The following is a 27,201-nucleotide window of genomic DNA, read 5'->3' as shown; positions in this document are numbered from 1 at the left end:
GCATTTATTTGAAACATGAACACACAGTACCAAGAGAAATACAAAAAAGCACTTTCAAATCAAAGCACATTTGAACATCCAAAAAGAGATAAAAGGAATCCGGAAACAGTCGAGTCCTCCTGAATATCCGTCTGCGTTCCCGCTGCTGTTGTTTTTCAACTCGCCGCCTGTTTGACGCGAAACGATCGCACGTGGTTCACTCTGCACTTCGGTGGTCGAGGGACGGGCGCTTCTCATCGAGACACTGAGGTTTTGCACCTTCAAAGACAGCTGTGTGTGTTCTATACATTCTGTTGTTTTGTTGACCTCTGGTCCAATACATTGCTTAATAAAATACAGAGGCTATAAAAAATATTTAGTTCAGCATTATCGACCTCTATATTCTTTTTTTTTTTATATATATATTCATAAATAATTAAATACATAGATAAATAGATAATCTGTGTGTGGATTATAAACTTTCATAAAAGCCTTTTTTTTTTCCCAGTAATACAGGAGTGATTAGAGTATAAATGTTGGAGGGCTGCTGTCCGACCCTGATGTCCGGTAGACTGGGTGAAAGGCTGACAGTGTACATGTGGACTGGCGCTGGTGTTGCGTGCCGACGTCTCCCCGCCTCGCCGTGCCAGTCTCTAGCTCCGCTGGCACTCGTTCTTACTGCAGGTGGCCTGACGCTCGATCTGCCACGTGCCTTCCTCGTATGTGCAGTAGCAGATTGTGCACTCGTCAATCTTCACCTCCCGGCCGGCCGGTATCACCGCCGTGTCCGCGTAGCAATTTGGCCCTGTAGGCGACACAGGAGAAAACACACATGGTAGTGCAAAACCACGAAGAAAAAAAAAATTCAAATAAAAAATACAGTGGGATTTCAAATTGGTCTCTTTTGTGTTTGTGATGCTGAGTAACGTTATCAAGGTCAGAGTGAGTGGAAACGCCTGATCCGTTTTTACTCTGGTGATATGTCATGCTCTGGTCAACTTAAATGACCAGACTCCTCATGACGGGTCAATTATTGTTTCACAGCGAAAATACATGTTCGAAAAAAAGAAAAAGAAAAATTCATCCTTGTGTATGGAGTCACTCCGAAGCAAAAAAAAAAACAACCTGTAATGGAGGTCACACCCGCCTGTGTTTTGTGCACCTCGACGACCAAGGATACTCAGCGTGGAAAGAAATACAGTTTAAGGACTGAATGCACGGTTCAAAGTCACATTGCTTTGTGCTGCCCGAAGGATTGCGATCACTCTGAAATTCCACAAATTCACCCTTGCCAGTCTGGATGAAGCTGAATTATGAAATGCAACCTGTAAATTCTGCGGCCCGTGGAAGGAAAATCTCTCCATTATCACTCCTGTCTCATGCGGTGAGTGACATTTAATATCAGATGAAGCAGCCTTTGAATAACCAACCAAGCAGAGCCCGATAATGCAAACGCCGAAAGACAGACAGCCACTCACAATTGTAACTATCTGGAATAAACTGCAAACCTGTAACTCAACACAGGTAGACACGGGCAGAGCGTTACTGGACCAGTGTGTAAAACATTGCTGTATCTACGTGCAGAAACAAGATGTAGAATTTAAATCTTATTGTCTTCAGTGTAGAATATTCACTGAGCTTTTCACTCCTCCATGCAGCTCACTCAGCTGCCTCACCATGTTTCTACCGAGGCCCTGAACATGTGAACCAAACTGCAGAACATTTCACAGCCCCAGTCGGTTGCAATCAGCAGCCAGAAAACTCTGTACCACTAAAACTCACTCTGCACATTCAAAGTATTCCACAGCTGTTTGTTGTCCTAACGCTAGCATAGGAACAGTTTTGTTTCTTCTGTTTTGACAAAACAATCGACAAGGTCCACATGTTTGGAGCGTTTGGCTATTTCATGCAACAAGGATATTTTGGATATAATAAGGTTTCTATTTCGAGTGAAAACGCAAAAGTGTGGTGGTGTTTCGGGTGTCCGTTTCTACAACAAAGGTGCTTGCAGCCAAAAAAGAAGCTGCGGTGTAAACAGGCGAAAACAAGGCATCCAGAGAGCATGTGCTCCATGGCTTTAGTAAATAGAGGTACAATAGTAACAATGGCCACCTCAAGACTGTCATGACTTATTTTTATATTGTTTGTTTTGCTGCTGCTGCTCCAACATATTTACCTCAATCACACACTGTTGGTCTCTGCAAGTTGCTCGCACACCAGCGAGCGCAACCCAAAGTCCAGCGTGTTGCCCAAAGGCACTGCAACGCCCGGTGAGGGCGAGATGAAGATCTTGCTGTAAATCTCAAGACTGGAAAACCTCCTGCTGGACCAACTGAGCCACAGCTCCACATAGCTGTGTAGCTATGAGATTATTTAACGTTTCACCTTAAAGTAAGTATGTATTAAATAGATGCAAAAAAACTGATTTTTTTTATTTTCAATTAAATACTCTAATTTCCAATAATATAATTAATTAGCAAGACCTGGAATCGCTATGGAATCTCATCTAAAAAAATCCATTCTGTCCCATTTGAAATGGGGTTCTTTTATTCCGGTTTCTAAAAAGCTAAAGAATGTAGGTTAATACAATAAGCAATGCTCAAATATGCACAGGCTCTGCAGATATTCGCATGGATAAATGAGCATATACTGGGTGTAAGACTTTATATGTAAGATATTTCAGCTTTGCACAAAGACTGATGGCAGGAAACCTTCTATGTAAAAAATACATTGTGGAATGAAAGCCAAAGGGACACGTGCTAGTTTGAAAGTAGGACATTTCTTTTTGTTTTCCTGCTACTTTTAGATTCCACATCTGTTGCAATGACCAAATTTCCATATGGAGTTCAACGCAGTTGGTAGTCTCATCTTGTTCATCCCAGTGAACTTGAGTGCAGTCAGTCAGAGAAGAAAATGAGCAGGAGAGACTGAATGTGCTGCCCTTCATTTCATTTCTCTCAGTGGAGAATGGGCTCTTATATCGGGTCTTTCATTGATTGTTTCCCAAAATAGTGCTCTGGTTTATGGGAATACAAGAGGCAAAGAAAAAAAAAAAGATGCATATAACAGGCATCAATTCGTAATGGAGCTTGTTGGTGGGCCTTTGCTGGCAGGAATTCATTTGCATTATCTTTCACACAGTAAATGTAAGGTGCCACGTATATTCAGAGGAAATTGTAATTGCACATGCATGAGTTCAATAGTGCAAGAGCCTACCAACCGCTCCAATGGACTGCACTTCAAAGCACTGCAAACCGTCACCTAGCGACAAACAAGTGTATCCCACGGATCCCACCAGGCGTCGGTCGGTGACGTCACGTCCTAAGCGGTATTTTGCTCGGCTCTACGTACGGCGGCGTGGGCCACTGGGAGCGTTCTGTCTGCCAGACCGCCTTGACTCACTGAGTCAGTCACTGCATCTCCGTCTGACTCTGCTACAGCTGCACACAACGCAACTGCTCCTTTTGTCTCTTCCAATTGTATTTACAAATGTCACTTCCTTTATTCTTTCCTAATCACATAATCAGGAGTCTGCATAGATTATACACATTCTAAACAGATCTGGCCACGGGTTACAGCGTACGATCAAAAGAATAAAAGAAGAAGCTTTTTTTTTAACTTTTTTTTTTTTAAATTGCAAACCCAAAAACCTCAAAACACCTTTTTTTTATAATATAATTTTTTTGTTGTAAGTTGAGCACCTCGGGTGTCTCCACATATGTAAAAGCCAGGAGAAGCACGTGGAATGAAATGGAGCACAATAAACATTCAAGGAATGTTTTCATTATTTTTTCAATCACTGTTGTCCATTTTTTTGTGAATACCTAAACTGAAAAGCCACGTCGAAAAATTAAATCGATGTGGTCATACTTCATCCGGATCACCTTTTTTATTTGTAAAACCAATCATTGTTGACCCATTCAAGTTAGGGTGTAAGAAAAAAGGAGATACATTTAGAAATGGAAAATATCTCTGCAGCTTAATGTTCTTATATTCATACAAGAAGTAGCTTGTTTAGATTTTTTTGCGTTTATTCAAAATGAAGAAGCACTTCTGCTTTAAAATTATCATTTTTAAACCAAACCATCATAAATACTATAACTACTTTAAAAGTCATTGCAATGAGAAACAAAGCTTTTTTCAATGTGCCAGAAATACGGTAACCTGAGGAAATAATACAGAGGTTCAGTTATTTGATTGAAATAAACACTTTATTCATAGTCACACACTCAAACACACCACAACCACTCTTAACAAGATGAACTACAGAATTACCTCAATATGAGAAATTGAACTCAAAACCTTCAATTGAACAAATATCCGAGAACAACCGAGCATTGCAGAAGTGGCTCAAGGCTTCAGCCTGAGTTACAGCAACAGGTTGAAGTTATTCCTTCAGCGTGGAGTCGAACTACCAGGCAGGGCGACAAAACTACCGTCCTGGGGCTTCTTGCTTTTCTTCTGATGTCTGGATTGTTTCTTTCGTACTTTTTCCTTGTTTGTTTTTCCAGTTCATTGGCGGTGGCAGGTATGGGCTGAGTGGACATTTATCTCAAGGAAATGTTTTAACTATCATAAATATTCCTTATTTATTACTCTCCATCAGATATCTTACTCTTTTCTGAAAGAAATGGACGATCGATTGCAACACTGCCACCTGGTGGCCACACACGTTATTCTTTAATAAAGGTATTTTATTTCTATTTTTGTTTCGGTTGTACAGGTAGTATTCTTTGGATGTTCGAAATTGTGGTTGGATATTTCCCTCTCTTTGTCAAATATTCAGCCGAGTTTCACAAAAGGAAAATGTTTAAAATATCCATTTATCACTTTTTTTTTTTTTTACAGTATAGCAATAAGGTACTGTGCAAAAGTTTAAAGCACATCTGAGAGAAATGCTATTTTTCCACAATGCAATACTAAGAAGAAAGCATCTGAATGCTTCCAGTTTTAATGTGTACAACATCCAAATCACATAGCAACTGTCAGTGTGTGCTATCTGGGGGTAAACAAACATTAGCCCCAGACGTGATGCTATAGCCTCCACATAGTCCTCATTTCAACATACTGGAGACTGCTTTGGGGTCACATGAGGAAACCGAGGAGATTGAGCCTCCGTCTGCAAGTTTACCTGGAAGAACTGACACTGCACAGGGTGGTCGCACCAAATGCTGATTTATCATCTGTTCATTCACTTTGCAATGACGCAAAGGATAATTAAGACTTCTATCTTTGAGAGCACTCTTACATTGTCTCCCTTACCTTAAGCCTTTGCACAGCACTTTCTATCCTTGGTACCACTTGAAAATGTTGAACAAAGTAAGTCATTGGCTGGATTTAATCTCGTAGCGCTGTTTGGAGAGTTGCGGATAAGATTCCTGTAAATAATTTAGCTGCATCAGCCCCCGTGGCCCCAAGCATAAAGCACTGGCCTCCCACACTGAGGATTGTTGGTTCAAGACTGATTTAGGGGCGTAAAAACTTCAATCCTGACCTGAATCCAAAAGGTTTGGAAAGTTCCCAAATCGGTTGAAGCTTGTGTGTATATGAATGAATGAAAAGCAAATGTCCTTGGGAGGCTAATAAAATTGTTTTTAAACATAGTCTCATCCAGTATACAATATAATATACAGTTATAAATTATCTGTTATTATCTTTAAGGATGCTCGAGTACGAGTACCAATACGAGTACTTATTTAAAATGCTATAAAGCCCGATTCATACTCCATATGCAAATAATAATTGAAGGCTATGTGTTCCTGCAAATCACCTTCGCACAACCTCTATGTCGATGCTACGCGCTTCCAACGGCCTTACAGTCTGCAGTATACATAGTGCAGTGCATAGTGTCTATCTACGCACGTGTACTGCACACTGTAGACCGAGGGACTGAGATTGTTGTTTGTGAGTGTATCAGTAATACTATAATCAAGTTCAGCATGTAGCATCACTAGTGTGTGAGCCCTGAAACTCTTTAACATGTAGCATGTAGCACGGCTTGGAGTAAACTCCTCCTGATCCACTGAGCAGTTAAATTAATAAGCAACATCGTTCCAACTCTGCCGGTGCCAATGTCTCTGGCGATTAAGTTGCTGGTGTTGTACGGACTATCTTTCTCCTCCTCTTGATATTTTGGCAGAACAGAATAGACCTCATGCACGATCAGGTCGTATTCCTCCCGCGCGCAAACCCCCATGGGATTGTCTGTGATATGGGTGCTGAAGGCGTGCTGCTAAGATTACAGCCGTCTCTGGTGAAAACGGGCAATTTTGCCCATGCCTGTGAATAAACAGTTATGAGGATTGACGGCGATATATATTCATTGTTGTGGCTTTAGTGCTGGCAAAGGAGAGTCGAAGGAGTCGCATGTCGCTCTTGTGAGGCGGTGTTTATACACATGGCGGCGAGTACCACATGGTATCCCACGTGGCGGAATTCCATAACGTCCTCGTGAATATAGTCTATTCACAGTTGGTCTTATTTTTATCATTATCAATAATATCAAAAATTCTCCACACTGCAGTCATCGATCATCTTCTCTTGCGCTGTTGCTGATGGATGACGTCATGTATTACTCGCCGGATAGTATCAGGGAGTATTTGAGCGGTATCGGACCTGTTACTTGAGAATAGTATTGGTACATCCCTAATTATTTTATCACTGGCACAAAACAAACGTCTCCTTCCATTAGGCTGTTTTCACATTACATCCTGTTTTTTTGTTTTTTTAACTCAGTTATCCACCACAGCGTAAATTTTCAAAACAAAAGTGAGTTAAAAATATTCCTTTGATGACTAAAAATGTGGACACATGCAATGCTGTGGTTGTCAAACATTGGATTTTCGTGGCTTCTTACACCTACGCCCAATCTGCCATGAGTCATCGACTGCTTCTGCATCTCGCAATAGATTTTCCACTGACCGTCATTACCATGCTCTTCGGACCACTGAGTGACCACTCATGGCCTGTGCAGAGGAGCGTTTTCAATCAGAAAGTCCGAGCTCCCGTCAGGGACGAGTCACTTCCTGGGATTACAGTGATTACACCGAGTTGTTAAGGCCTACACAATTATCTCTTCCACTGTCTTATTCTGGGACTCGGGCGTTTAACTCAAGTTTCTTTTTATCCCGTCTCAATATGCGACTCAATTTTCGGTGCGCACGTGAGAAGTATTCAATTACTTTATCCCCCCCGCACTCCTGTGATGGGCTGCACCTCAAGTAAAGCGTATGTCTGGCTGAAAGCTGCGTAACTTCAAGGTTGGAGTGTGAAGTGTGCATTAAAAAAAAACAAATTAAGCACTGTTATGCAGCGCTTTAATATAGTTTTGAAGTGCACCCCAAGGGACTGTTTTTTCCATTGCTATTTGTCAGGAAATTGGCTCTCGCTAATGGAAATGTTGCTGTTGGGTTGGTTGCGGCTGCTAAGATGCGGAGCCCTGTACGTGGCCAGGAAACATGTGCAGAACGCCTCGGCCACCGCGGGAGACCGGCTTGGCTTGGTACCTCTTCTACATGCCATCACCATTATACGTCTACCTGCTCAGGCTCACAATGCTGAGACATAAGCGTCTTCCTTGCAACATGACAGCGTCGGCTCTTCTGGTGTGATGGGAGGGTTTTTGTCCTGAGAGTGTGCCTCCGTCCTCCACCAATAAAAAAATACTCATAAATCATCCATTATCTCTCCAGCCGCACGGCAAAGTATAAACACTGCGGGAATTGCTTCCACAACATCAGGTATAGCATAACAATGGCTATTTCCTTAGACTAACAAGGTCTTGAGCCACTCTGTTGTATAATTAAGATGCTGATAAATGGGGAGTCTTTCGGCTGGAGCCGCTGCATTTCATTGGACGGCGGCACCCAGTAGGAGCGCGCTGGCACATCAATCAATGTGAACAGTTTGCCGAGGCCTGTCAAAATGTCAACCCGAACACATTTATAAGTCCTCAGATGAACACGCACACACCCTATCTGAATAACAACTCATCCTGTGGCCCGGGCTGCTGTCGCTACTGATTCATCATCATTAGCAGCATTTAGAACACAGAGTCTTCAGTAAAAGACGCTTATGTCGAGGATACGCAAGGAGAGGATTGGGGGGGGGGGGTCGTAAAATATAATCCCATGCTCCACAACATAAATCAAAAGCAGTCCCGTCTGAGGCTGGGATTAAACCACAACCTGTCATGCAGTCATTCACAGTTGCGCAGCACTCATTTGTGTTAATTAATGCATGGATTCTGTGCCACTGTGCTTACTCATTCCTGTCGCCCCATTATTCTGCCATTCATATCACACCCACCTTTTTGTCATTGCTTCATTAATATAATATATCCCCATCTCTGTATTTATCTCCGCTTCTCTGAGACAGAAGGGTGTTTTTTTTCAAAAAAAATTTTCTCCGGCACATCAGGCTTCACAAGAGCTTTTCAGCATCACCGGAGAGGCAGAAACAAATGGAGTGTGCATGTGCATGAACAGTTGGACCCAAACTGTCACTACAGCATGTTAGGAGCTGGCTCGGGAAGCGCGTGAAAGAGATAGCCATTAGCACCTGTGGCTTTTGGCTCTGTAGCGGCGCCAGATAATGGACGAGGAAACGAGGACACAACCCGATCATCACACCCCTTTAATTCTGAAATGTTAAAAACCTGCAGAGCCACGTCATAAAGGTAATGGAAGGAGAAGAATAGCAGAAATCACTCATCTTAATGCACTTCTTGAGTAGATTTGCATTATAAATGCATAATAAAAAGGCCTTGCTTTTTATAGGCAGGAAGTGGGGGAATTTTGCTGGGAGAGACTATAATTTAACAGCGAAATGAATGAATTTCTTTCAGGGACGTGCGGCAAGACAGCCCCACCGCCCTCCCCACTTGAAAATATGAACTGGCTGGCTTCAAGGCCGCAGAGAGGAAGTGCCACCTCGTGTAAATGTTGGTTCGCATATGTTTTCTCCAGCTACTGCGCCCACTGATTATCTCTTTGGCTGAGCTGCCCAGCTGCACACAAGTGAGCACGACTGTCATAACCGATGTCCTTCACGGGGGCAGAGCCACAAACCCTCGCCAGCCATCGCGGTGGCACCGCATCCAGGTGAAAGAGCCGCTCACTGAAAGACCTTCATGGAGTCTTTGTTTGGTTTTGTCCGTGTCTTTGTTTTTTGTTTTTTTCCCCCTGCAGAGTATAATATATGCTGAAGTCACATTCATGTCAGAAATTAGGAAAATAACAGCTAACAAGCAGACCAAAGCCGAGAACCATTTGGTGACCCAGCGCCGCGGCAGTTATTAAGGCATAATGTGACCAGCTATTATCTTCATTACTGTAACCTATTTGTATTGTAATCCTGACCCCATGGTCCAGTAATAGAAAAATGGCCTTTAGATTATATGGAGAGAAAAAAAGGAAGCAGTTGTGTGATGAAAGGATTTAACAAAAAAACAAAACATTTAGAAAGATCAAGAGAATTCATGTCCAAAAGACACAATAAGTACAGAGTTAATTTATGATTCGTGATTACTTCATGGTTTACAGTCGTTACATAACAAAACAACAGGACTTAAGAATGACAGCCAGAGTGCACAATTTTCTTCCACTTTTCAAACAAAATGACTTTTCAGCCAGTTTTATCAAAGAATGCAGTATAAGTTTGAGGTGATTTTTGAGGGGAAATTGAAGATTTAAAAGAACGGTGAGGTAGGGGATAGGAAATAGATGGTTTTTTAAACTGCTGTCTCAAAAATGAATCATGTCATGACTTTGTGTGTTTTGTGCAGGGAGCGTCCGTCCATACTGTGTTGTTATTTGTCAAAAAAGGATTACATATCGAATGATGAAGTCTGTGCAGCCGCTGACCTATAATACGTAGTTCAGGAACCGCTACCTTAAAGGTTGTATGTGTGATAGAGATGACTTAAAAATCTGAAATTATGCTTCAAAAATACAAGAATAGCAACAATATCAGACTAAATATAAGGACAAGCAGGATATTTTAATCTGAAAGCTGCATGAGAGGAGTTATGCTTGTAACTGTCTATGGATCATGACAGGCATGAACATTGTTATCTTATAATGTGACAGAGGTTAGGAAATAAGCCAATCAAAATCTGGACTCCAGTTGCTGCAGAAAGGGCATCCAGCGTAAAGACTAATCAGATGTACAGCGTAAGATGCAAAAACTGGCCATGGTGACCTCGATAAAAAATGTAGGGAACATCCAACTAGACTATCATCGCAGATTATCATATTAATTATTAAAAAAGTTGAGGAGTGGTGTCATTTTTACCAGCGAACTTGACAGCTCAAGCAAAACTGCATTAGGATGAGGTACCTCAGGCCCCGTTCACATAGCAACGGGTGAAAACGCATGGTTTTTGCATTGTGATCTACGGAGCATGGGCAGAACAACTGTTTACTTCGGCCGTGGTGTGCTTGCCTTTCTGCGATTTGAGAAAGTTGCCTTTTCACCCGTTTACACGACAAAAGGTCAACCTTGTTTTGAAAAGTTGCATTGTCATTGAGCACTGTTGTCGTGTAGAGACGGTGGACTCATACAAACACCCGAGTGTTCACCTCAACAATAAACTCACCTGGGCCACCAAAGCAGACGCCCTGTACAAGAAGGGCCAAAGCCAACTTTCCCTGCCGAGGAGGCTGAGGTCCTTCGAAGTCTACAGGACTCTGTTAAAGACATTTTCTGCCGCTGTGGTAGTATCAGCTCTCTTCTATGCAGTGATCTGCTGGCACTTCTGTCCTGGCACTGTTGCACTGTGAGTACTGTAAATATTAACACTATATTTCCCCCCCTGTAGTTCCATATGTATACATATAGATTTATCTAATTATCTCTCTCTATATATATACATAGTCTATTATCTTGTGTGCAACTATCCTGGCTGCCTTTGAGTATTTGTGCCACGTTGAGCTGATGTGATGACTGAATATCCCCATGGATTAATAAAGTCCAATCTTATCTAATCTTATCATAATTGGGGCCTCAAAATTGTTCAAATCACATTGGTACTGGTATCGTTGCATTCCTGCAATATATTGTAAAAACATGATTTTTAAACACTTGGGTCAATGATAGATACACAAACAGTTTTTTTTCTAACTTCGAAAAGATTTCATCCAAATCGTCATATCGCTCACAATACTTTGGATCCCCGCCTACATTCCCAAACTGAAAGACACGAGCCTGCGGTGAAATGTCTGACGAGTCAAATCTGGATGTATGTCTGCCGTTTCCGAGCAAACATTTACTCACTTCAAAATACCGGATGTATTATATGTAATATAATATCACATAATATAATATAATATAATATATATAGTGTTTTGATCACCAGTTTTGTTCTTGTTGCTGTCTGAACAAACAATTTGAAATTTGTGTGTGTGAGACATTACTGTATAAAATTTGCATAACCCTGATTGAATTGTGATTGTATATGTATTGCATGTGTGATGATTTGGCCAATTCAATTTACTTGTCGTACGCTATACTACTTGACTTGAGGTGGGATTGTTCATGCTGAGTGCATAAGATGAAAGTTATCAGTGTAGATTGATTTTTATGGGTGAACATAATCATTCTAGTTGGTTACTACATAATGCAACGGCTGACACTTTCAATTAAAATGTAATTTCTTGAAATGACATAATGAAGTGACACTGTGTTACATTTGGCTGAGCTATTTCATATTGCAGTGGTGTATTATCCAGTGTATACATAGAAGGGTTTTCTCGATGTACAATACGGTGCTTCTGGCAGCATTTTGACATCCCCTCTTGTCAATCCCTCTCAAAGTGAGATGAAATATCTGACTTTTTTTTTTCTTTTTTTTTTTTTTGCCCCTCAGATGTGAAGGATCTGCCTTTAGCTTTATCATTGTGTGGGATAACAGCTTACATTAAAAAGGGCATCGGGAGGAGCTCCAGCGTGGGAGCCGGTGTGTGGAACCAGAATAATGATGGGAGCGCCGTGTTGCTCTCCACTTGTTTTTGGGGGAGTTCACGCTGCAGCAGCTGCAGTTCAGACGTGTGTTAAATCAGGTGAAGCTTTTCTAAACTCCTCAGGCATTCCCCAGACTCCAATCCTGTCTTCTTGGAACAAACATATCTTTCAGCTCGTAAGATATTTATTACACCTTCTTTTAACCCTAAAACTGTTGTGCCTGCTGCCTTGTTGAATGAACAATGAAGTTTGAATTTTCCATCACATTGACAGCCGCGACAAATATTAGGCCACATTTGGTTTTAATTGAACTTGAGTCACGCTGAGCAACAGGCGTTTGATCAGATCTGTATGTGACAGGTTAAATCAATTATTCAAAAATGACTCTTACTCAAAAGAGAGTAGTGCTCTGTAGGCATAACAAGAGTAACTAATGGTGCTTATAGGGAGTAGTCGGTAATAAAGGAGCATTAGTTTTGCGTCCAGTGATCGACTCTGTCCTTTCTTGCTTCACTTTTCCTCAGCGGTGTTGTCAGAGTGAGACGGAGGAGGCTTTAAATGGACAAACCACATCATTTTACATCCAAACAATTTTCTTTTGACTTGACGTGTGGGTTTTTTTTTTTTTGATGTGCTCTTTGAAATAAAATAACCTGCCACGTCTTAAAAGGCCCCCCTATGAATCATGCCTCTCTTAATTCAAATGAGTCTCCATCCCTCTTGGCAACCAGGCTCGCATGTCTCGTGCTGCTCTATTTGAAGTGATTTTGGCTCCAGTTCAGACTGTTTATCACATCCCCCCCAGATTAGTGTTGACCCTAATGTCTGAGTCTTGAAGAGCACCACTTGTTTCCTCATGCGTTACCAAGGCAATACCCTGCAAGAGCAAAGGACAAGAGGGAGGGAGCTGTGACACAGAGAGGAAGAGAGAGAGAGAAAGAGAGAGAGAGAGAGAGAGACTTCTCCTGCATTGATTTTTTTTTTCCTCTTTCTTTCCTGAGCATTCTTCAGAAGCAGATGCAGCCAGAGAGACAACTTGTCTGAGAATTTACAACAAACACTTCAACGTGTTTACCCTACACGCTTGGAAAAAAAAAAAGGAAAAGAAAAGAAACAGCAGATCAACTCTATTTCTATCTTATACGTGTGATCGACGAGGTGTTCTCTGCATGGATCAATATTAGTTAACCAAACTGTACGGCGGCGAGCGAATGACGGTCTCCAACTTTTACAGGGCATGAAGCCGTTTAATTGCAGCGTGTTCCAGCGCTTTAGGATAATGAGTAAAAAATGATGAGAACCTGTCTCCATTCACAGCTGTTCTTTGATATTCATGAACAACTGTCTGCGGTGGATGCTCACGATACCTCTTACTTTCATCTCCGTCCCCTAGCTCTCCCCCGAGTGTCTCCTCGCATACAGGCTGAATAGCACATCTGAGGCAGGGTGCTCTGCCATAAGCATTGATTCTGCATGCCTGAAAAGGCCAAGATAATGCCCGTGCATAATTGATGAACTTATCAAACGGTGAAATACTTTGCTGTGATTTATATCAATAGTGGGGGAAAAATGAGAAGAGGAGACAGACTGTGCGACGGGGAAATGAGAGCAGAAGGGATGACTTGTTGAATTCTTCCTTCCCCGCACATCTCAATTCCTTGTTTCACCTCATTTGTGCCATCTCCACTGAGTTTCTGCGCCCATTAGACTTCCCTCAAACTCTGCAGCGCAGTTCGCCCTCCTTTTATGGCGGCATCACACATCTGGACGAGCGGTAGGAGTTTTTTTTCTTTTTTTTTTACCCACCGCCATTAATGAGCTGAGCTTTGAAGTGACACTTCGGCTGCATTGGAGACCCTGGGAGGTCTAAACATCTGCCTGAGCCTCGAACAACATCTGCAGACTAGACAAACAACAGCACCAGAGGAGGAACTCTACCAACAACCTGCAGCGACTGTACTTCGCTCATATTGAGCGCCGCACGATGGCTGCTGACAATCGATGATCTTCATCGTTTAAATCGCTGTGTCTGCAATACCCGGCGAAGAGTCATCATGAATAAAAGACAACGTAAAATCTAATGTGTAATCAAGATATTGATAAGAGCTGAAGGAAGATTTAGCGCCGTCGTTTGGAGCGATGTCTCATTCACTTGTGTTTATATACAATTAATCCCTCCTCCAATTATTTAATAAGTTTTCCCCTATGATGGTAATTTTTTTTAACACTCTGTTTATTAGGTTTACTTTATGGTGTCAAGTCTTGTGTGAAATGAACTGCGAATGCAAATGCAATCACGGGGCAATTAAGTCTTTAAGGAAGCATGTTTTTGATTATACCCTGACAGAGCACTCCTATTTTCTCCTGGAGGCAGAAGGTGGCGGCGGCGCTCAAGTCGTACAAAGAAGTTGGGTTGATTGCGGGATGTTTACACCTCGTGTTTACACGACACCAACCCCGCCAGCCAAGTTCACAAAATCGCAGCCAGAAATATTCCCCGTCCAGCGCGAGGCTGTTAAACACAAAGCCATACAAAGAGTCTCAACGCCGCTTAATTAACGGCTGGAGCTCTGATTTTCGCAGCGATCCCGAAAGCAGGAGGCACAGCGCTGAGAGAGGAAGTCCAAATGATTGGCACGACCCTTAAAATACATAAACATTTCACCTGCTGTAGGTTGAAAACAAGAAAACTTGCTCAAATGAGGTATAAACGATGCCAGAGGCTATTCCCACATCTTTGTAAAAAAAAAAAAACCCTCCTGCAGACTAGACTGAAAGGCTGATGGAAGCTGCGCAACAACATGGGAACAGACTTCTAATTTTAACCAAATGTTACACAGGTGCATGTGAGAAAAGGGATAATATGACCTGAATAAATGGATCGCACTTGTACTTTAGTTCACTTGAAAAAAAACAGGGCGGCCAAAAGTGCTCACTCATGCACAAGATGCTCAGAATCTCCACAACGCCACTCAGTAGTGTTTTTCAGTGAAAGGTGAGCTATTTTCATCACTCCTGTTGTCACAAAAAAATAGATAAAAATAAATAGTACCAGTTCATTTCTGTCAAGTGGCTGTCAGTTGTAAAGCTGACATGACATGGTTGAATCATCAGAATAAAAAGAGAGATTGCTAAATTGGAAATGAGTTAGAAACAAACTTGAATACGCTAATACATCATGTGAGGCACATTTCAGAAAGAAGCTTTACTGAGGAAAAATAAATCTGAAAAGTAACTTTAAATTGAATCTGTGAAATCAATATAAAAATCAAGTTTGTACCTTTACACAAATATATCTAGCATTAAAGTAGAAAATATTGGTTCAAAATACAAGACACTGAATAATTTGAGTAACGTGAGCCAACAAACAACAAGAAACAATGTTTCAACTTTTACTTCATTTGGTATTTCAAAACACCAAATACTACAATACCCATCAGTCACCAGTGTTCCCAAGCACCACAGAAAACAGAATGAAGATATAGAAGGAGGAGGGATATTGCTGTATTACTGGAAGATGGACTACGAAAAATCTATCAGACATACAGTCCAGTTTATGCAGATGGCAGAAGGATCCTGCGGCAGGAATGATACTAAATTCACTTAAAAATGACTTAGAATCTTGCTTGATCAATAGAAATAAATTGCGCGAAAAGTTGCCTTATTTTTTTAAATAGTCAAATATTTTTATCTGTGTTCCTGTCACTGAGGAGAAATATATGCAACTGCGAATGTAAGGATGAAGTGATTAATAACACCTAAATTCAAAATGATTTTTGTGCTGGATTCTTTCCCAGATTTATTCTAATATAGAAGCTTCTGTGAAAAACAAAGGTGAAATAGCACCGATGAAACATGCACAAGGCTTCAGGATTTATTAGGATTTATCCCCCAATCTGAAGGTGTCATTCTTACATGAACACCAACAGCTGCAGTAAAATCTGTCTTCTTACTTCACAGTCAAACATTCAGGTTTCATGCAGCTCGTGCCTCGGTCATTTCATTCAGGGATGGAGACAGTAAGTCAAACAGGTTTAAACTGTACCAGAATTCATCAAAATTGTGGAAATCAACACTATATTATGAATTTACGACTGTTATATTCAAGCGGATTGATCACCTTGAGCCAGTAACATATATAGTTTATAAAGAATTTAAAAAATCTAATTACTATGAGTGTAAAAAGTTAAGTGACATTTCAAAATATGAAGCATTATAAACCTTTTCTGTCATTATACAGATGTTAGTGTAGTCACACGGGAAAGAAAATCTGTCACATTTCATTACGTTCAATTTGCTTCATTTAATGGCAAAACATTAGTTGTTGTTAGTAGGAGATGCTACCATCGTTTTCAAACTTGTCGCATTTTGGAAAAGCAATTGAAGCATATTACTAAACCTCAAAAAGACAAATGTTGGATTACAGGTTACAACACTTCATTTTACACTGCTCATATTTAGAAAATGGTTTTGTAAAGATAAAAATGATGGGGTAAGCAGCTGTTTTTTCACTGTTTTTTTTTTTTTAAATGGGACACACCGTGTTGCTGGATTTATGAGACAGACGTAACATACAGTTTCATGTACAGTCTGCCGGTTCCTCCCACAAGATCTCCTGCCTCGCTCATTTCACTCCAGCTATCGTCGCTTTCATGCTGCGGTTCCACCTGCTCTTCTCATAGCACGTCCTCCCCTCAAGGCATTAAAGACGCAACGCTTTTAAACCTTGTTGACGACAACACCCGGCACCTGCAGCTGTATCTACTTAACCATGCGATATGATCACCATGTCACCATTCGCTCCACCAACTTAGCTCTTTCAACCACGATTTCCACTGTTGTAATGACCTATTGCTAAGGAAAAAGTCAGTCTTGTATTTGGATCAATCGGGTGTTTGTGGAATGAAAACTGTGGGAAAAAAACCATCTGTTTAAGCTCACATATCGGCCCGTAAATAACCAGTGGAATTCCAATTCCATGATGATGATGATGATGATGGGTCGGTCAAAAAGGGAAAAATCGACGGGGAGAGTTCCTTAGAATATGTCTTCAAAGAAGCAATGGACACTAAACACCCCGAGACGGTGCTCAAACCCAGAGAATTTATTCCGTAACAAAATATAACAAAGAAACTATTTTGTGGCCAAAGTTAACAATGGGAAAAAATTGGGGTCCCTCAAGAAAAGGTTGCTTGCCACTGTCCTTGTCATCGTAACCATAAAACATGTCTTAATCAATCTTCCGAACCTCGACATGAATTCTAAATAAACTCCACAAATTTCAGCGTCGCCACAGTAGATACCGGCGCGGCTGCGGCTCAGATTTGTCAGATTTCTTTATTGTTTTTATTGTTTTCTTGCAGTTCTGTCCTATTGCTGCCACAGAGTATGCTGCAACTTCATTTCACTGCTGGAAACGCTGCCTTTTTAACATTGCTTTCAGAGTGACAAGAAAAAACGATTCTATTCTATTACATTCAAATCTCTATTCTTATACAATGTGAATGACCAACTAGTTGAATCTCTTTTATTGCTATTACACAAACTACAAAACGCCATCAGGTAGAACTACGATGAGACGATTTGATATCTGCTTCATGCAGGCGGACACAGTGATGTGACGGGGCCGTGCCAGATGTGTTGCAACTAGAAAGCCAGCTCATGGCCAATATAGCAGAAGACGCTCAACCTGCTTTAAAATGTGGTTCCAACCAAGGCTAGAGTGGTTGTTAGTAATCAAGCTACTTCTCCTTGAACAAAAGCACAACGTAGTATTTCTGCTGAGGTCAGTGGAGGAGCGTGGGCGGAGCCACCATCAATTTTCCTCTGCACTTTAGACTGAAAGCTGCCTTCAGATGACTTGCCATTGTTGCCTGCAAATTTTCTCGGTGGAGACTGTTGGGTATCTCGCCCCGCTCGCTCTCGTTTTCTCTACGTTACAAACACTTCTTAACCATCTGTTATGAATTGAGGAGCCCAGTGTTGTTTATCTTCTATTTTGGTGTATTGAGATTATGAGAGTTCAATTTATAATCCGAGATAACATAGGATTCCTAAGGTTAGTTAGAAATACCATTTTATAGTCTTGCTTTCTTTACTTGACTTAAAAGAATGATGGAATAATGCCGTCTTTGTGTCCTTTCTGAAACACAAAGGCCAAAGTGAGATCACGTTTGAGATGTCATCAGAGCCAACAGCTCGGAATCTCCTGCTTTTGCTGCCTGAGCAATGTGCTCGGCGTTCACATGTCAATCAGAGAAGTTCCAAGTCCCAAAGTCTTTTCAGCTCCTGGGTGTTAGTTAACCTGGCACTTTCATCATAGCCAGCTCTGTTTATTGAATGGTAATGTGTGGTAATCTTATGGTAATAGGGCCTGATGCCATCTTAAAAACTGGAAATCCTTATCGGGTGAGCAAGCCCCTGGATTTGTTGCGACTTTTGAATACAGATGCGCGATCCCTTCCACCAGCCACGTCCCTGCACATGCTGCAGCTGCATCTGTCTCGCGGACTGATGTGCCAACCGACACAGCAAAGCTAATCCACTGGGCATTTCACAGGGGAGAAATATGGAGCACTGCCCAAACTCTGTACAAAGCAGTTTCAGCATGATCAATATGTGCATATGTAAAAAAGAAAAAAAATGGATATGCAGCAAAAAATGGGAACAAAAGACCAAAATGTATTCCCCAAGATTACAACAGGCAAATATTAATGGAGCCAGAAACACGACATGACTACCAATGGTTTTAACTATTTATCTTTAGAGGTTGTAAGATAGGATTTTAATTTAAGGAGGGAATATATTTGATTGATGACCCATCGTAAGCATCCATTACACGCTAATGCTAATATATATCATGTTTAATGAGTCTAAAAGGATATTCATAGGAATCATTTATTCATGGAATTATATGGGGGGGAAAAGAGCTTTTCCAAATATGTATTTGTTTAATTCAGTTAAATGATCACCTGGGTGTACTTCTACAGAGCTCTCTGGAAGATTAAACTTAGTTAAACTTCTTACACATTCTTCTGAGGCCATCTTTTATCAGTTAAAGTTTTAGGAAACATCGTGAGAAGCACAATGATAAAAACTGTTCACAGACGAAGCACCTAATGTTAATACAGTTTTTTTCTTCATAGAAATTGTTTGCTTTTGTTTACATCAGGCGGCACACGCTTCTTTAAGATCTCAACACAGAGATGCATATCGCAAGTCATCATTCTTTTTTGCTGAAGGAAGCAATGTTGCTGACATTGCCATGTTGCATTAGAGTCACACCAAGAAAACAAGGGGACATAATCTAGGACATGCTGTCTGGAACCATCTGAAGCAACTTCAGATAATCGACTCTGAGAAGCACAATCCCTCCTTCTCAGACAGGCCAGAGCTCTCAAACCAAGAAGATCATAAACTCCAACCCCGTTGGCAGAACACAATGTGGAAATACTAAGAAATCTCTGTACCGGATGTGGCGATGGGTTTGGAATTTGCGCTTTCTGTCAAATGAACTGAATGACACACAATCAAATGATTTATATCAAGCAGGCCGTAGCTCACAACTCGTTAAGAATCCATTTGGCATGTTTTCATTTACACAGATCTGATCTGTTGTGGCAGCAGGCTGCCCACACTGCAGCACTGCATGCCGCAAAGTTTTGCATCAGCAAAAAAAAAAAAAAAAAAAAAAAACCCACGCTACCTTCCTCTCATAACTCCTGTTGAGGTGCCCTTAAGCAAAAACGCTTTTAGTTGTAGTGCAGCTACTCAGCCGCCACTGTTATTCGACTGGTTGTCCTGGAACAAAGTACGACACGGTGTTGTGCAAAAAAAACGCCTCCACTCACCGCTCTTGCAGATGGGACAGCACTGATCCGGCTCGTACTCCGGGTCCACGCACTCCGTCTGCGGGCAGGCAGACACGGAGCACAGCACCTCCCCGCTCGGCTCGCACCGGCATTTCTCACACGGAGACACCTGAACCACACAGGAGGAACAACAATTAACAGTCCACGTACACCCGGACAACAAACAGCCTTCCCCTCCCAATTAATTTCTTTGCTATCTGTGTCAGTGGCTCTTTGTTTGTATTTGGTGGCTGCTTTGCTATTGCTCTGTCTGTCTACTGCCGTCTCACACACACACACGCACACACACACACACACACGCACGCAGGCACGCACGCACGCACGCACACACACACACACACACACACACACCACTCCTGCCTGCCTGGCTCGGTTAAGAGTGTGTGTGTGCATGAGTGTCACAGTGCGGCATCTATATGGAAGTCCCATCTCTCTCTACTTCATTGCCAATGAATGCCTCATTTTATAGAGAGCTGAGTTGAGAATTGAACTTCACTATCCAATCAGGGCTTATGGGGAAATCAATAGCAACGGGAAACGAAAGAAAGATGCTTCCAATTTTCTCATTGCCTGAACAGAGTTAGAAATGACTCGACCTTCTGAGCATTCCTCTACATTTTTACGCGGAACAAATGCAAACGGTGCAACAAGGTTTGGGGCTGAAATTGTGTAGCTCGAATCAAACATCTATCACCGCCGTGAAAGGTTTTATTTAACCGTCGCTCGTATGGCGTCATATACCTTCATTCTTAACAAGGGAGCAAAGGTTAATTCTGGCAGCGTTCCTGCAGATTGCAAAGGCCTTCGCCCCCGCATGGCACTCAGCTGTGGAAAATGCAGTGATGTAGCACTTAGCACAATGCCCTAGAATGTAGCAATCAGGCATGAAAACCTGCCTGTTGCTTAGTTTCAAAGTGCCTCCACCCCCTTCTGTGCCCAGAACAACGGGCTGACGTATGCTGCTCGTAGAGCTTTCTGTAGATTTTATTCCGTGGAGCTTTGACAAAGAGCCGTCAGCGAGAAGAAGAAATCCCCTATTAGCCCGAGTCACCTGGTGAGAACCTCGCCAGTATAAAGAGCATTAGGAGGAGCTGGTAAATGTATCATCTCCTAAGAGCCCCAGACTGTGGTGCAATCCTGAGCAAAGCCTTTCAAAAGAAGTGTCAGAAGGTAAGACATTAAAGATGCCGCTGCTGAATGTGTGTGTCTTTTTGCCCAAATACCCGCCATGCAGCGGTGGGCTCTGCAGAGTTGTAACATTACTACAACTGTAACTCCATCATGTGTATCAACAAACTGAATATGGAAACACTCTGCTGAAGCTGCACTGCTAAATTCAGCCTCCGGTAGAATTTCAGTGTTGTGGGAGAAAAAAATAAAAAGACAAGTGCTGACCTTTGCCATTATAAATCTGCCTGCCTGCTTGCTTGCATGCTGCAAGGCAAGGTAACTACTCTCTGTGTAGTGCCTGTGATAAACTCCGTTGATGGCCGCGTAGCGTTCCGTCAGCACTTGTTTCAAGTCTGAGGATGTCAAAAAAATGAGTGAATGCAGCTTAATGGACTCACCTTAAACTCTTCAAGCGAGGCGTAGACCTTGCCCCGGAACTCGCAGTAGTTCTTTTTCTCCTTGCACTGCGGGCAGCATTGGCTAGTGTCCACTTTAATGCAGCGGGGGTGAACCTTGGGACATTCCGGCTTGGCGCACAGAGGACCCTCGTCTGTGCAGAGGCAAGGACACGTTGAAGGGCCCGGGGTGAAGTGCTCGCCGATGGCGAACACGAAGCCGCTCTCATCCATGCAGCCCTTGCCCCTGTAGTCCGGATAAGCGTACTCGTCGATGGCGTCCAGGGAGAGGGTGACGTCACTGGTGGGGCCCTCGTCGATTTGGTTCGCGCGGTCCCTTTCGGTCCACAGCTCCTGGGACTTCTCACCTTTAGATCCTCGCAGCTGGGAGCCGACGTCCGGCCTGGTGCGGCTCGCCCCCGTCCTGTTGGAGCCGAGGGCGTTGATGTCCTCCGGCTGCTGCTGGGCCGCGTACCCCGCCGGCCCCTCCGCGGTCTGCCCGTCCTGCTGCTTGTCCTCCCTGGCTTGGGTCAGCACCCGTTCCAGGCGCTCCCGGCTGGCCGGTAAGGTCGCTATAGGATTGCTCTGTGCGCTGCTCACAAGGACCCCGAGAACAAAGAGAACTTCTGCTGTCATGGCAACGGAGTGCAGCATCTCTCCCCACCACCAGCAAGGTGGGAAAACACCTTGGCTCACATAACACACTTCACATCTCAGGTGTGAGCCAGTCCATCTGGAAAGAGAAAATTAAACTGGGGTTATGTGCCCTGTATTTTGTCACTTTTCATCCCGGGTGTGGAGTTTGTCTCATTTAGCCTCTAGAACACTGCGACAAATTCTGGTGACTTCCGAGCAGTGCTTCATCATGTCAAGCAAAGATCCCGCTGAGTGTCGTGTGAGCCAGTAGGATCAGTCAATTGGATCGTCAGGAGAGAGGACTATTCAAAGGGTGGTGTGAGGAAATCGATAGTGCCTCATACTATAACACTTCCCTGCATCAATCGGTCGCAGCCCTTAGTAAAAGGAATACGGCCAAAGAGAAACCTGAATCTAACACTTCTAAGCTCCTGCTCCTCATACGGAGCAAAGAGTCAGGATCAATGTCTGCTTTTTATAAATGAATCACAGTCAAGCGTACAAAAGAAATTGATCTGAAAATAGAACATAATGTCAGTCTGGAAAGATGAATTTACTAAAGCTGATGGGAGAAGCCTTATCAATTTCAAAAAGTTTGCTCCCCTTTTCTATTTCTTTTTTTTTTTTTTTGCTAAGAGGTCTACGTGCTTTGAAACTTTTTCTTCTCCAGCGAGAAGCCCCCTAAATGTCTCATTATTTAATCAGAAGTGCATCACTGTCGGTACCGTTTTCAGCACTTTGAGGAGTCAACCTACGACAGCTCAGGTAGAGTAAAAATCCAGCGGCAGGCGCAGAAGTTGCAAAGGCTGCACATTTTGGAAGAGCTGTAGTCCGCAGTTCTGTTTTTGTTTCCTGCGTAACTTAACATAGTGCACCTTCCTGAAATGCAAATGCCTGCTATGATGCTTCGCCGTGTTCGGTGGCCTACTTCCATTCATTTCCTTCCCACCAAATGTTGGGTATCGTGGCTGGGCTCCTTTAAATGGGCTTCAGTCGTCTCGACATTGACACATTATTCTGGAGAGAAAGTGAGACCCTCCCGTATCCAATGACTTGTAGAGACGATTTACATTAAGGCGTGTGTGCTTGTTTAAGAATACTTCATGATATTGGCTAATATGTCAGCATCCGTGAACAAAGTTAATTTCCAATGAAGTGATTTAGTGCACTAAACGGTAGTTGAAGAGCGACTAAGCATTAAGTAAAGCAAATACGATTAAGTTTGTGGTAATCCATAGAGCAGAGGAAGTGGCAGGATAACAAGTCACATTAATTCTATTTGGCTGTAAGGGAACCAAAGTCTCTCCATACGTTTTAAGTCGCACATTTTGATATTCATGAATTCGACTCCATTCTGATGGAAAAAGGCTGAAATTGACTGCTGGCACACCCATGGTATTTGAGTAGTGTTTTAGCTGAATTGCTATGTTTGAGGCAGAATCCTTGGAGCTGCTGTGGAACTGAGAGGAAGCGGAACGAGGTGCATACCGATAACGCCGCTGCAGCTGAGAGAGAGAGAGAGGGAGTGAGAGAGAGAGCAAGAAAGAGAGAGAGGAACAGAAAAAGAGAGAGTGAAAGACAAGAGTGAGACACAGACAGCGAGAGACAGACAAACAGACGGAGAGAGAGAGAGAGACAGACATAGACAGACAGAGAGTGAGAGAGAGACAGAGTGAGAGAGAGAGACAGACATAGACAGACAGACAGACAGACAGAGAGAGAGAGAGAGAGATAGAGAGAGAGAGAGAGAGAGACAGACAGACAGACAGACAGACAGACAGACAGACAGACAGAGAGAGAGTGAGACAGAGTGAGAGAGAGACAGAGAGTGAGAGAGACAGAGAGTGAGAGAGAGACAGACATAGACAGACAGACAGACAGACAGACAGACAGACAGACAGACAGAGTGAGAGAGAGAGAGAGAGAGAGAGAGAGAGAGAGAGAGAGAGAGAGAGAGAGAGAGAGAAGGCCCAGGCCTCATTAGTAAAAGGACCTCATTTGGCTTCACTCATTCTCACCTCTCCACCTAAACAGCTGTTGCGAGCTGTCACATGTATTCTGCTGCTGATGCTGCTGCTGCTGCTGTGCTCTCCATCACTACCCAGCTCTGTGTGGGCTGCTGGCAACTGGGAGCAAACTCGCCACAGCGTTACAGTATGTTAATGAAGGACGCTGCTGATTGATCTGCATCAACAAAATAAACAAAAGCCAACAACAAGTTACTTTCAAATTTCAAATTTAACAGAACGGTCTGGGATTAAACTTCCTACACCCAAAGTAAAGCTGCCGCTATTCTAACATTTTGGTCAACGATTAATCGTCGGAGGCATAATCATGACTAACGACCTAATTCTTCATGCCACTATATCATTAAAAGTATGCTACAAATCTGACATGCAGTCCCCCCGAAAAGGCGTCAGAATCTCCTTTTTTTCCGTTTGGCTTTAAACTCCAGCACTGTGGTGTTTGACTCTGCAACTAAATCCATGACGGCAACATCGATAGAAGCTCCTTGAAATGTAGAGTCAAATATTAGATGCTAAGTGCCTCAAGATAAACAAATAGACACATGTAATCCCCACTAGTATATACTGCGGAACTATAACTACAGCAGGCAACACAGCAGATGAAGAGTGATGAGAATTCCAAGTTTCCGAATCCCTCTCTTTAAATTCGTTTTTTAATTTGTTTTTGGTTCAATACCTGACACAAGATCCATTTCTCAGTACATTTTGTACATTTTGTACCATAACATGAAATGAATCACTAAATACCCCCACTGATCTATTTTTTTTAAGCATTTTTACGTCTTAAGTAAGCCAGCTGCTGGTGGGGGATATTAGGACCATGGTATCTGCCTTGTAGGTGATTCAAACTCAAAATATTCAGCTTGGAGATTTATCAGTTCATAGCATTTTGAAGGACAGACTTTTGTTGTGGTGGGCATAGTGAAACACGGCGCTGCTCACTCTCACGCTTTGGGAATTTCAGTCTAAACTCATGCTCTCACAACACATTTGCCTTTGCAGTTTTTAGCTTAATGCTGAAAAAAGCAAAAAAAAAACAACTAAAATAAAAAGTCTCAACTAGTATTATGAATTTAGATGAAGGAGGATCTGAAAAAAAAAAAAGCTGGATCTGGACACTCAACATCACTTCTAATATTATATCTCATGTTAAAGTCACTGAATATTAATTCTAATATATTTATTATGATTTCATCTGGAAAATAACATGGGGAAAACGGCATGCTGGGAAAAACTTTTCAGCCTCTCCAATTATTGGTTTCTTCCTTTTCTTGCACACATCCTAAATAAACGTTTCCTCACCGGCTAATCCTTCATGAATAATGAACACGCAATCTCCAAACACGCACTGGACTGTTATCCGGGTGCTAATGAATACAGCGTTTGTGTGGCCAACAATAAATTGTAAGACCAAACTGAGGTCAGAAATTGCCAGCTCTATTAATTCAGAGTAAAATGAATAAAGCTTAGCAGCGTGATGACTTTATTTTTAGCCTAACATCAGTATTTTATTGCGTATTTAACTAAAATCTCTAAGTGTCTGTCATTAGCAAAAAACTTTATAAATGATAAACAAAAATCTGTAATATCTGTGGGGCTTCATTTATATCTAAATATGTTTTATTTTTCTCTCTGTTCCTGGTGAATTACAGTATATCTCCTCCACGAGTGCTCCTTATCTTGCCCTATTTTGACCATTATCTTACTTGAATCACACATCTGAGAGAAACTAATTCAGTTTTTCATGTTTTCAGTGAGTTTTAATCCGTTTGATGAGGTGTTTACGGAATAATAGTAAAAGAAAAAAGTGTTGTAGCGTCTCACGGGTCCTCTCTTTCTTTCTAGCAGTATAGCAGCTGTGGGTGTTTGTGAAACTTTGTTAATGACGAGGTAGGTGGTTTAGCTCAGAAATTCATATCAAGATGTTCGTGAGTCAGTTTGTCACTGTTTGGAATTACACTCAACTACTAGCTCGCTGTGAAAATGAGATGTTATGCTTTCTCCACACAAAGCATGAAAACCATATAACTTTCAGTGGGCACGAGTTAAGATCTGAATGGAGAGGGGGAACGAAGACTTGGTCGTTGGCGGTTTATTGTAGGTAAACACTCGGGAAGCACGGAGGAAGTCAGTCCAGCAGGCAGAGGTACAAACAGAGATAATCCCAAATGCGGTCAAAAATGTGATGAATGTAAAAGGCTTAAGAAGGTCCAAACATTCGGCTGCTGACAAGACTGAGGACGGCACATACACACACACTGAGGGTGGGGCGTGATGAGACACAGCTGATAACACAGAGGGAGTAAATCAAAGAGAGAGGCCACAGAAGAGGGCAGAGAGAGAGGAGAGTTTCTGGGGAGAGCAGCCAGTCACAACACGAAGCCCAATAACCTGACATTAAACAGGCCTCATAAGAACAGAACCATAAACTATAAGACATGATAAAACCACCAGGCATGCACCGATACTGACATCAGGTCCGATACTCGTTCTTGTAAAAGATCCCCGATACAACCCGGCGAGTACTTCCTCGATGTTATGCATCAGCAACGTCAGCCGCAGGTACGCAAGAGAGCACGAGAGGTGTCCGCGGTTTGGCGATTCGTTAATATCAATGAGATTGACAAAAGTAAGACAAAGTGTAAATTATGTTCTGACAAAATATCAAGAGGGGACAAAAGATAGTTTGTACAACAAAAGTGACTTTATTGGTACCTGTAGGTAGATTTTCGTGCAGCCGGAGAGGGCATCTGGCACTACATGCAGATACACTATGTACTATGATACAACCCCAGCAGCTTGATCACCAGAGACATTTAGACCAGCAGATTTAGGGCGTGTTCACATTCCTGTATTTGATCCCGACCGGAGTTCTCTTCAGGGAAAAAAAACGTTTCGTTTGGACGACATTAACACGCCCAGGAACTCTGAACCGGAGCAAACAAGCGATCTCTGGTCCCCTTGAAATACTAGGTCTCGGTTCGTTTACAAACAATCTTTCCAGTGGGTGGGGTGAGTGGACAGGGGGGAGAGGATGTGACGTAGTGCGCAACATTTTTTGGAAGAATTCAGATAGCTGCAAGAATCAGTGGACTCACTTCACAAGACAGAGAAAAGAACACGGAAGGGAAGTCATACAGTTCAAACTGATAAAGAGGTTTT

At 42.4% G+C, this 27,201-nt stretch overlaps 1 protein-coding gene across 1 annotated transcript; it reads right to left on the bottom strand.

Moving 5' to 3' along the window:
- Positions 1 to 632: 632 nt before the first annotated feature.
- vwc2 (von Willebrand factor C domain containing 2) lies at positions 633 to 22,030 on the bottom strand (the record flags this gene model as incomplete). Its single annotated transcript, XM_080481652.1, has 3 exons — positions 633 to 784; positions 19,791 to 19,920; positions 21,380 to 22,030. 3 exons carry the CDS (start codon positions 22,028 to 22,030, stop codon positions 633 to 635), a joined length of 933 nt encoding a protein of 310 aa, XP_080337778.1.
- Between the last annotated feature and the right edge of the window lie 5,171 nt (positions 22,031 to 27,201).

Source organism: Lipophrys pholis, assembly GCF_963383615.2.
Source record: "Lipophrys pholis genome assembly, chromosome: 15".
Lineage (NCBI taxonomy): Eukaryota > Metazoa > Chordata > Actinopteri > Blenniiformes > Blenniidae > Lipophrys > Lipophrys pholis.
Note: the sequence above shows the minus strand (reverse complement) of the source record. Positions and strands in the feature narration are given on the sequence as shown.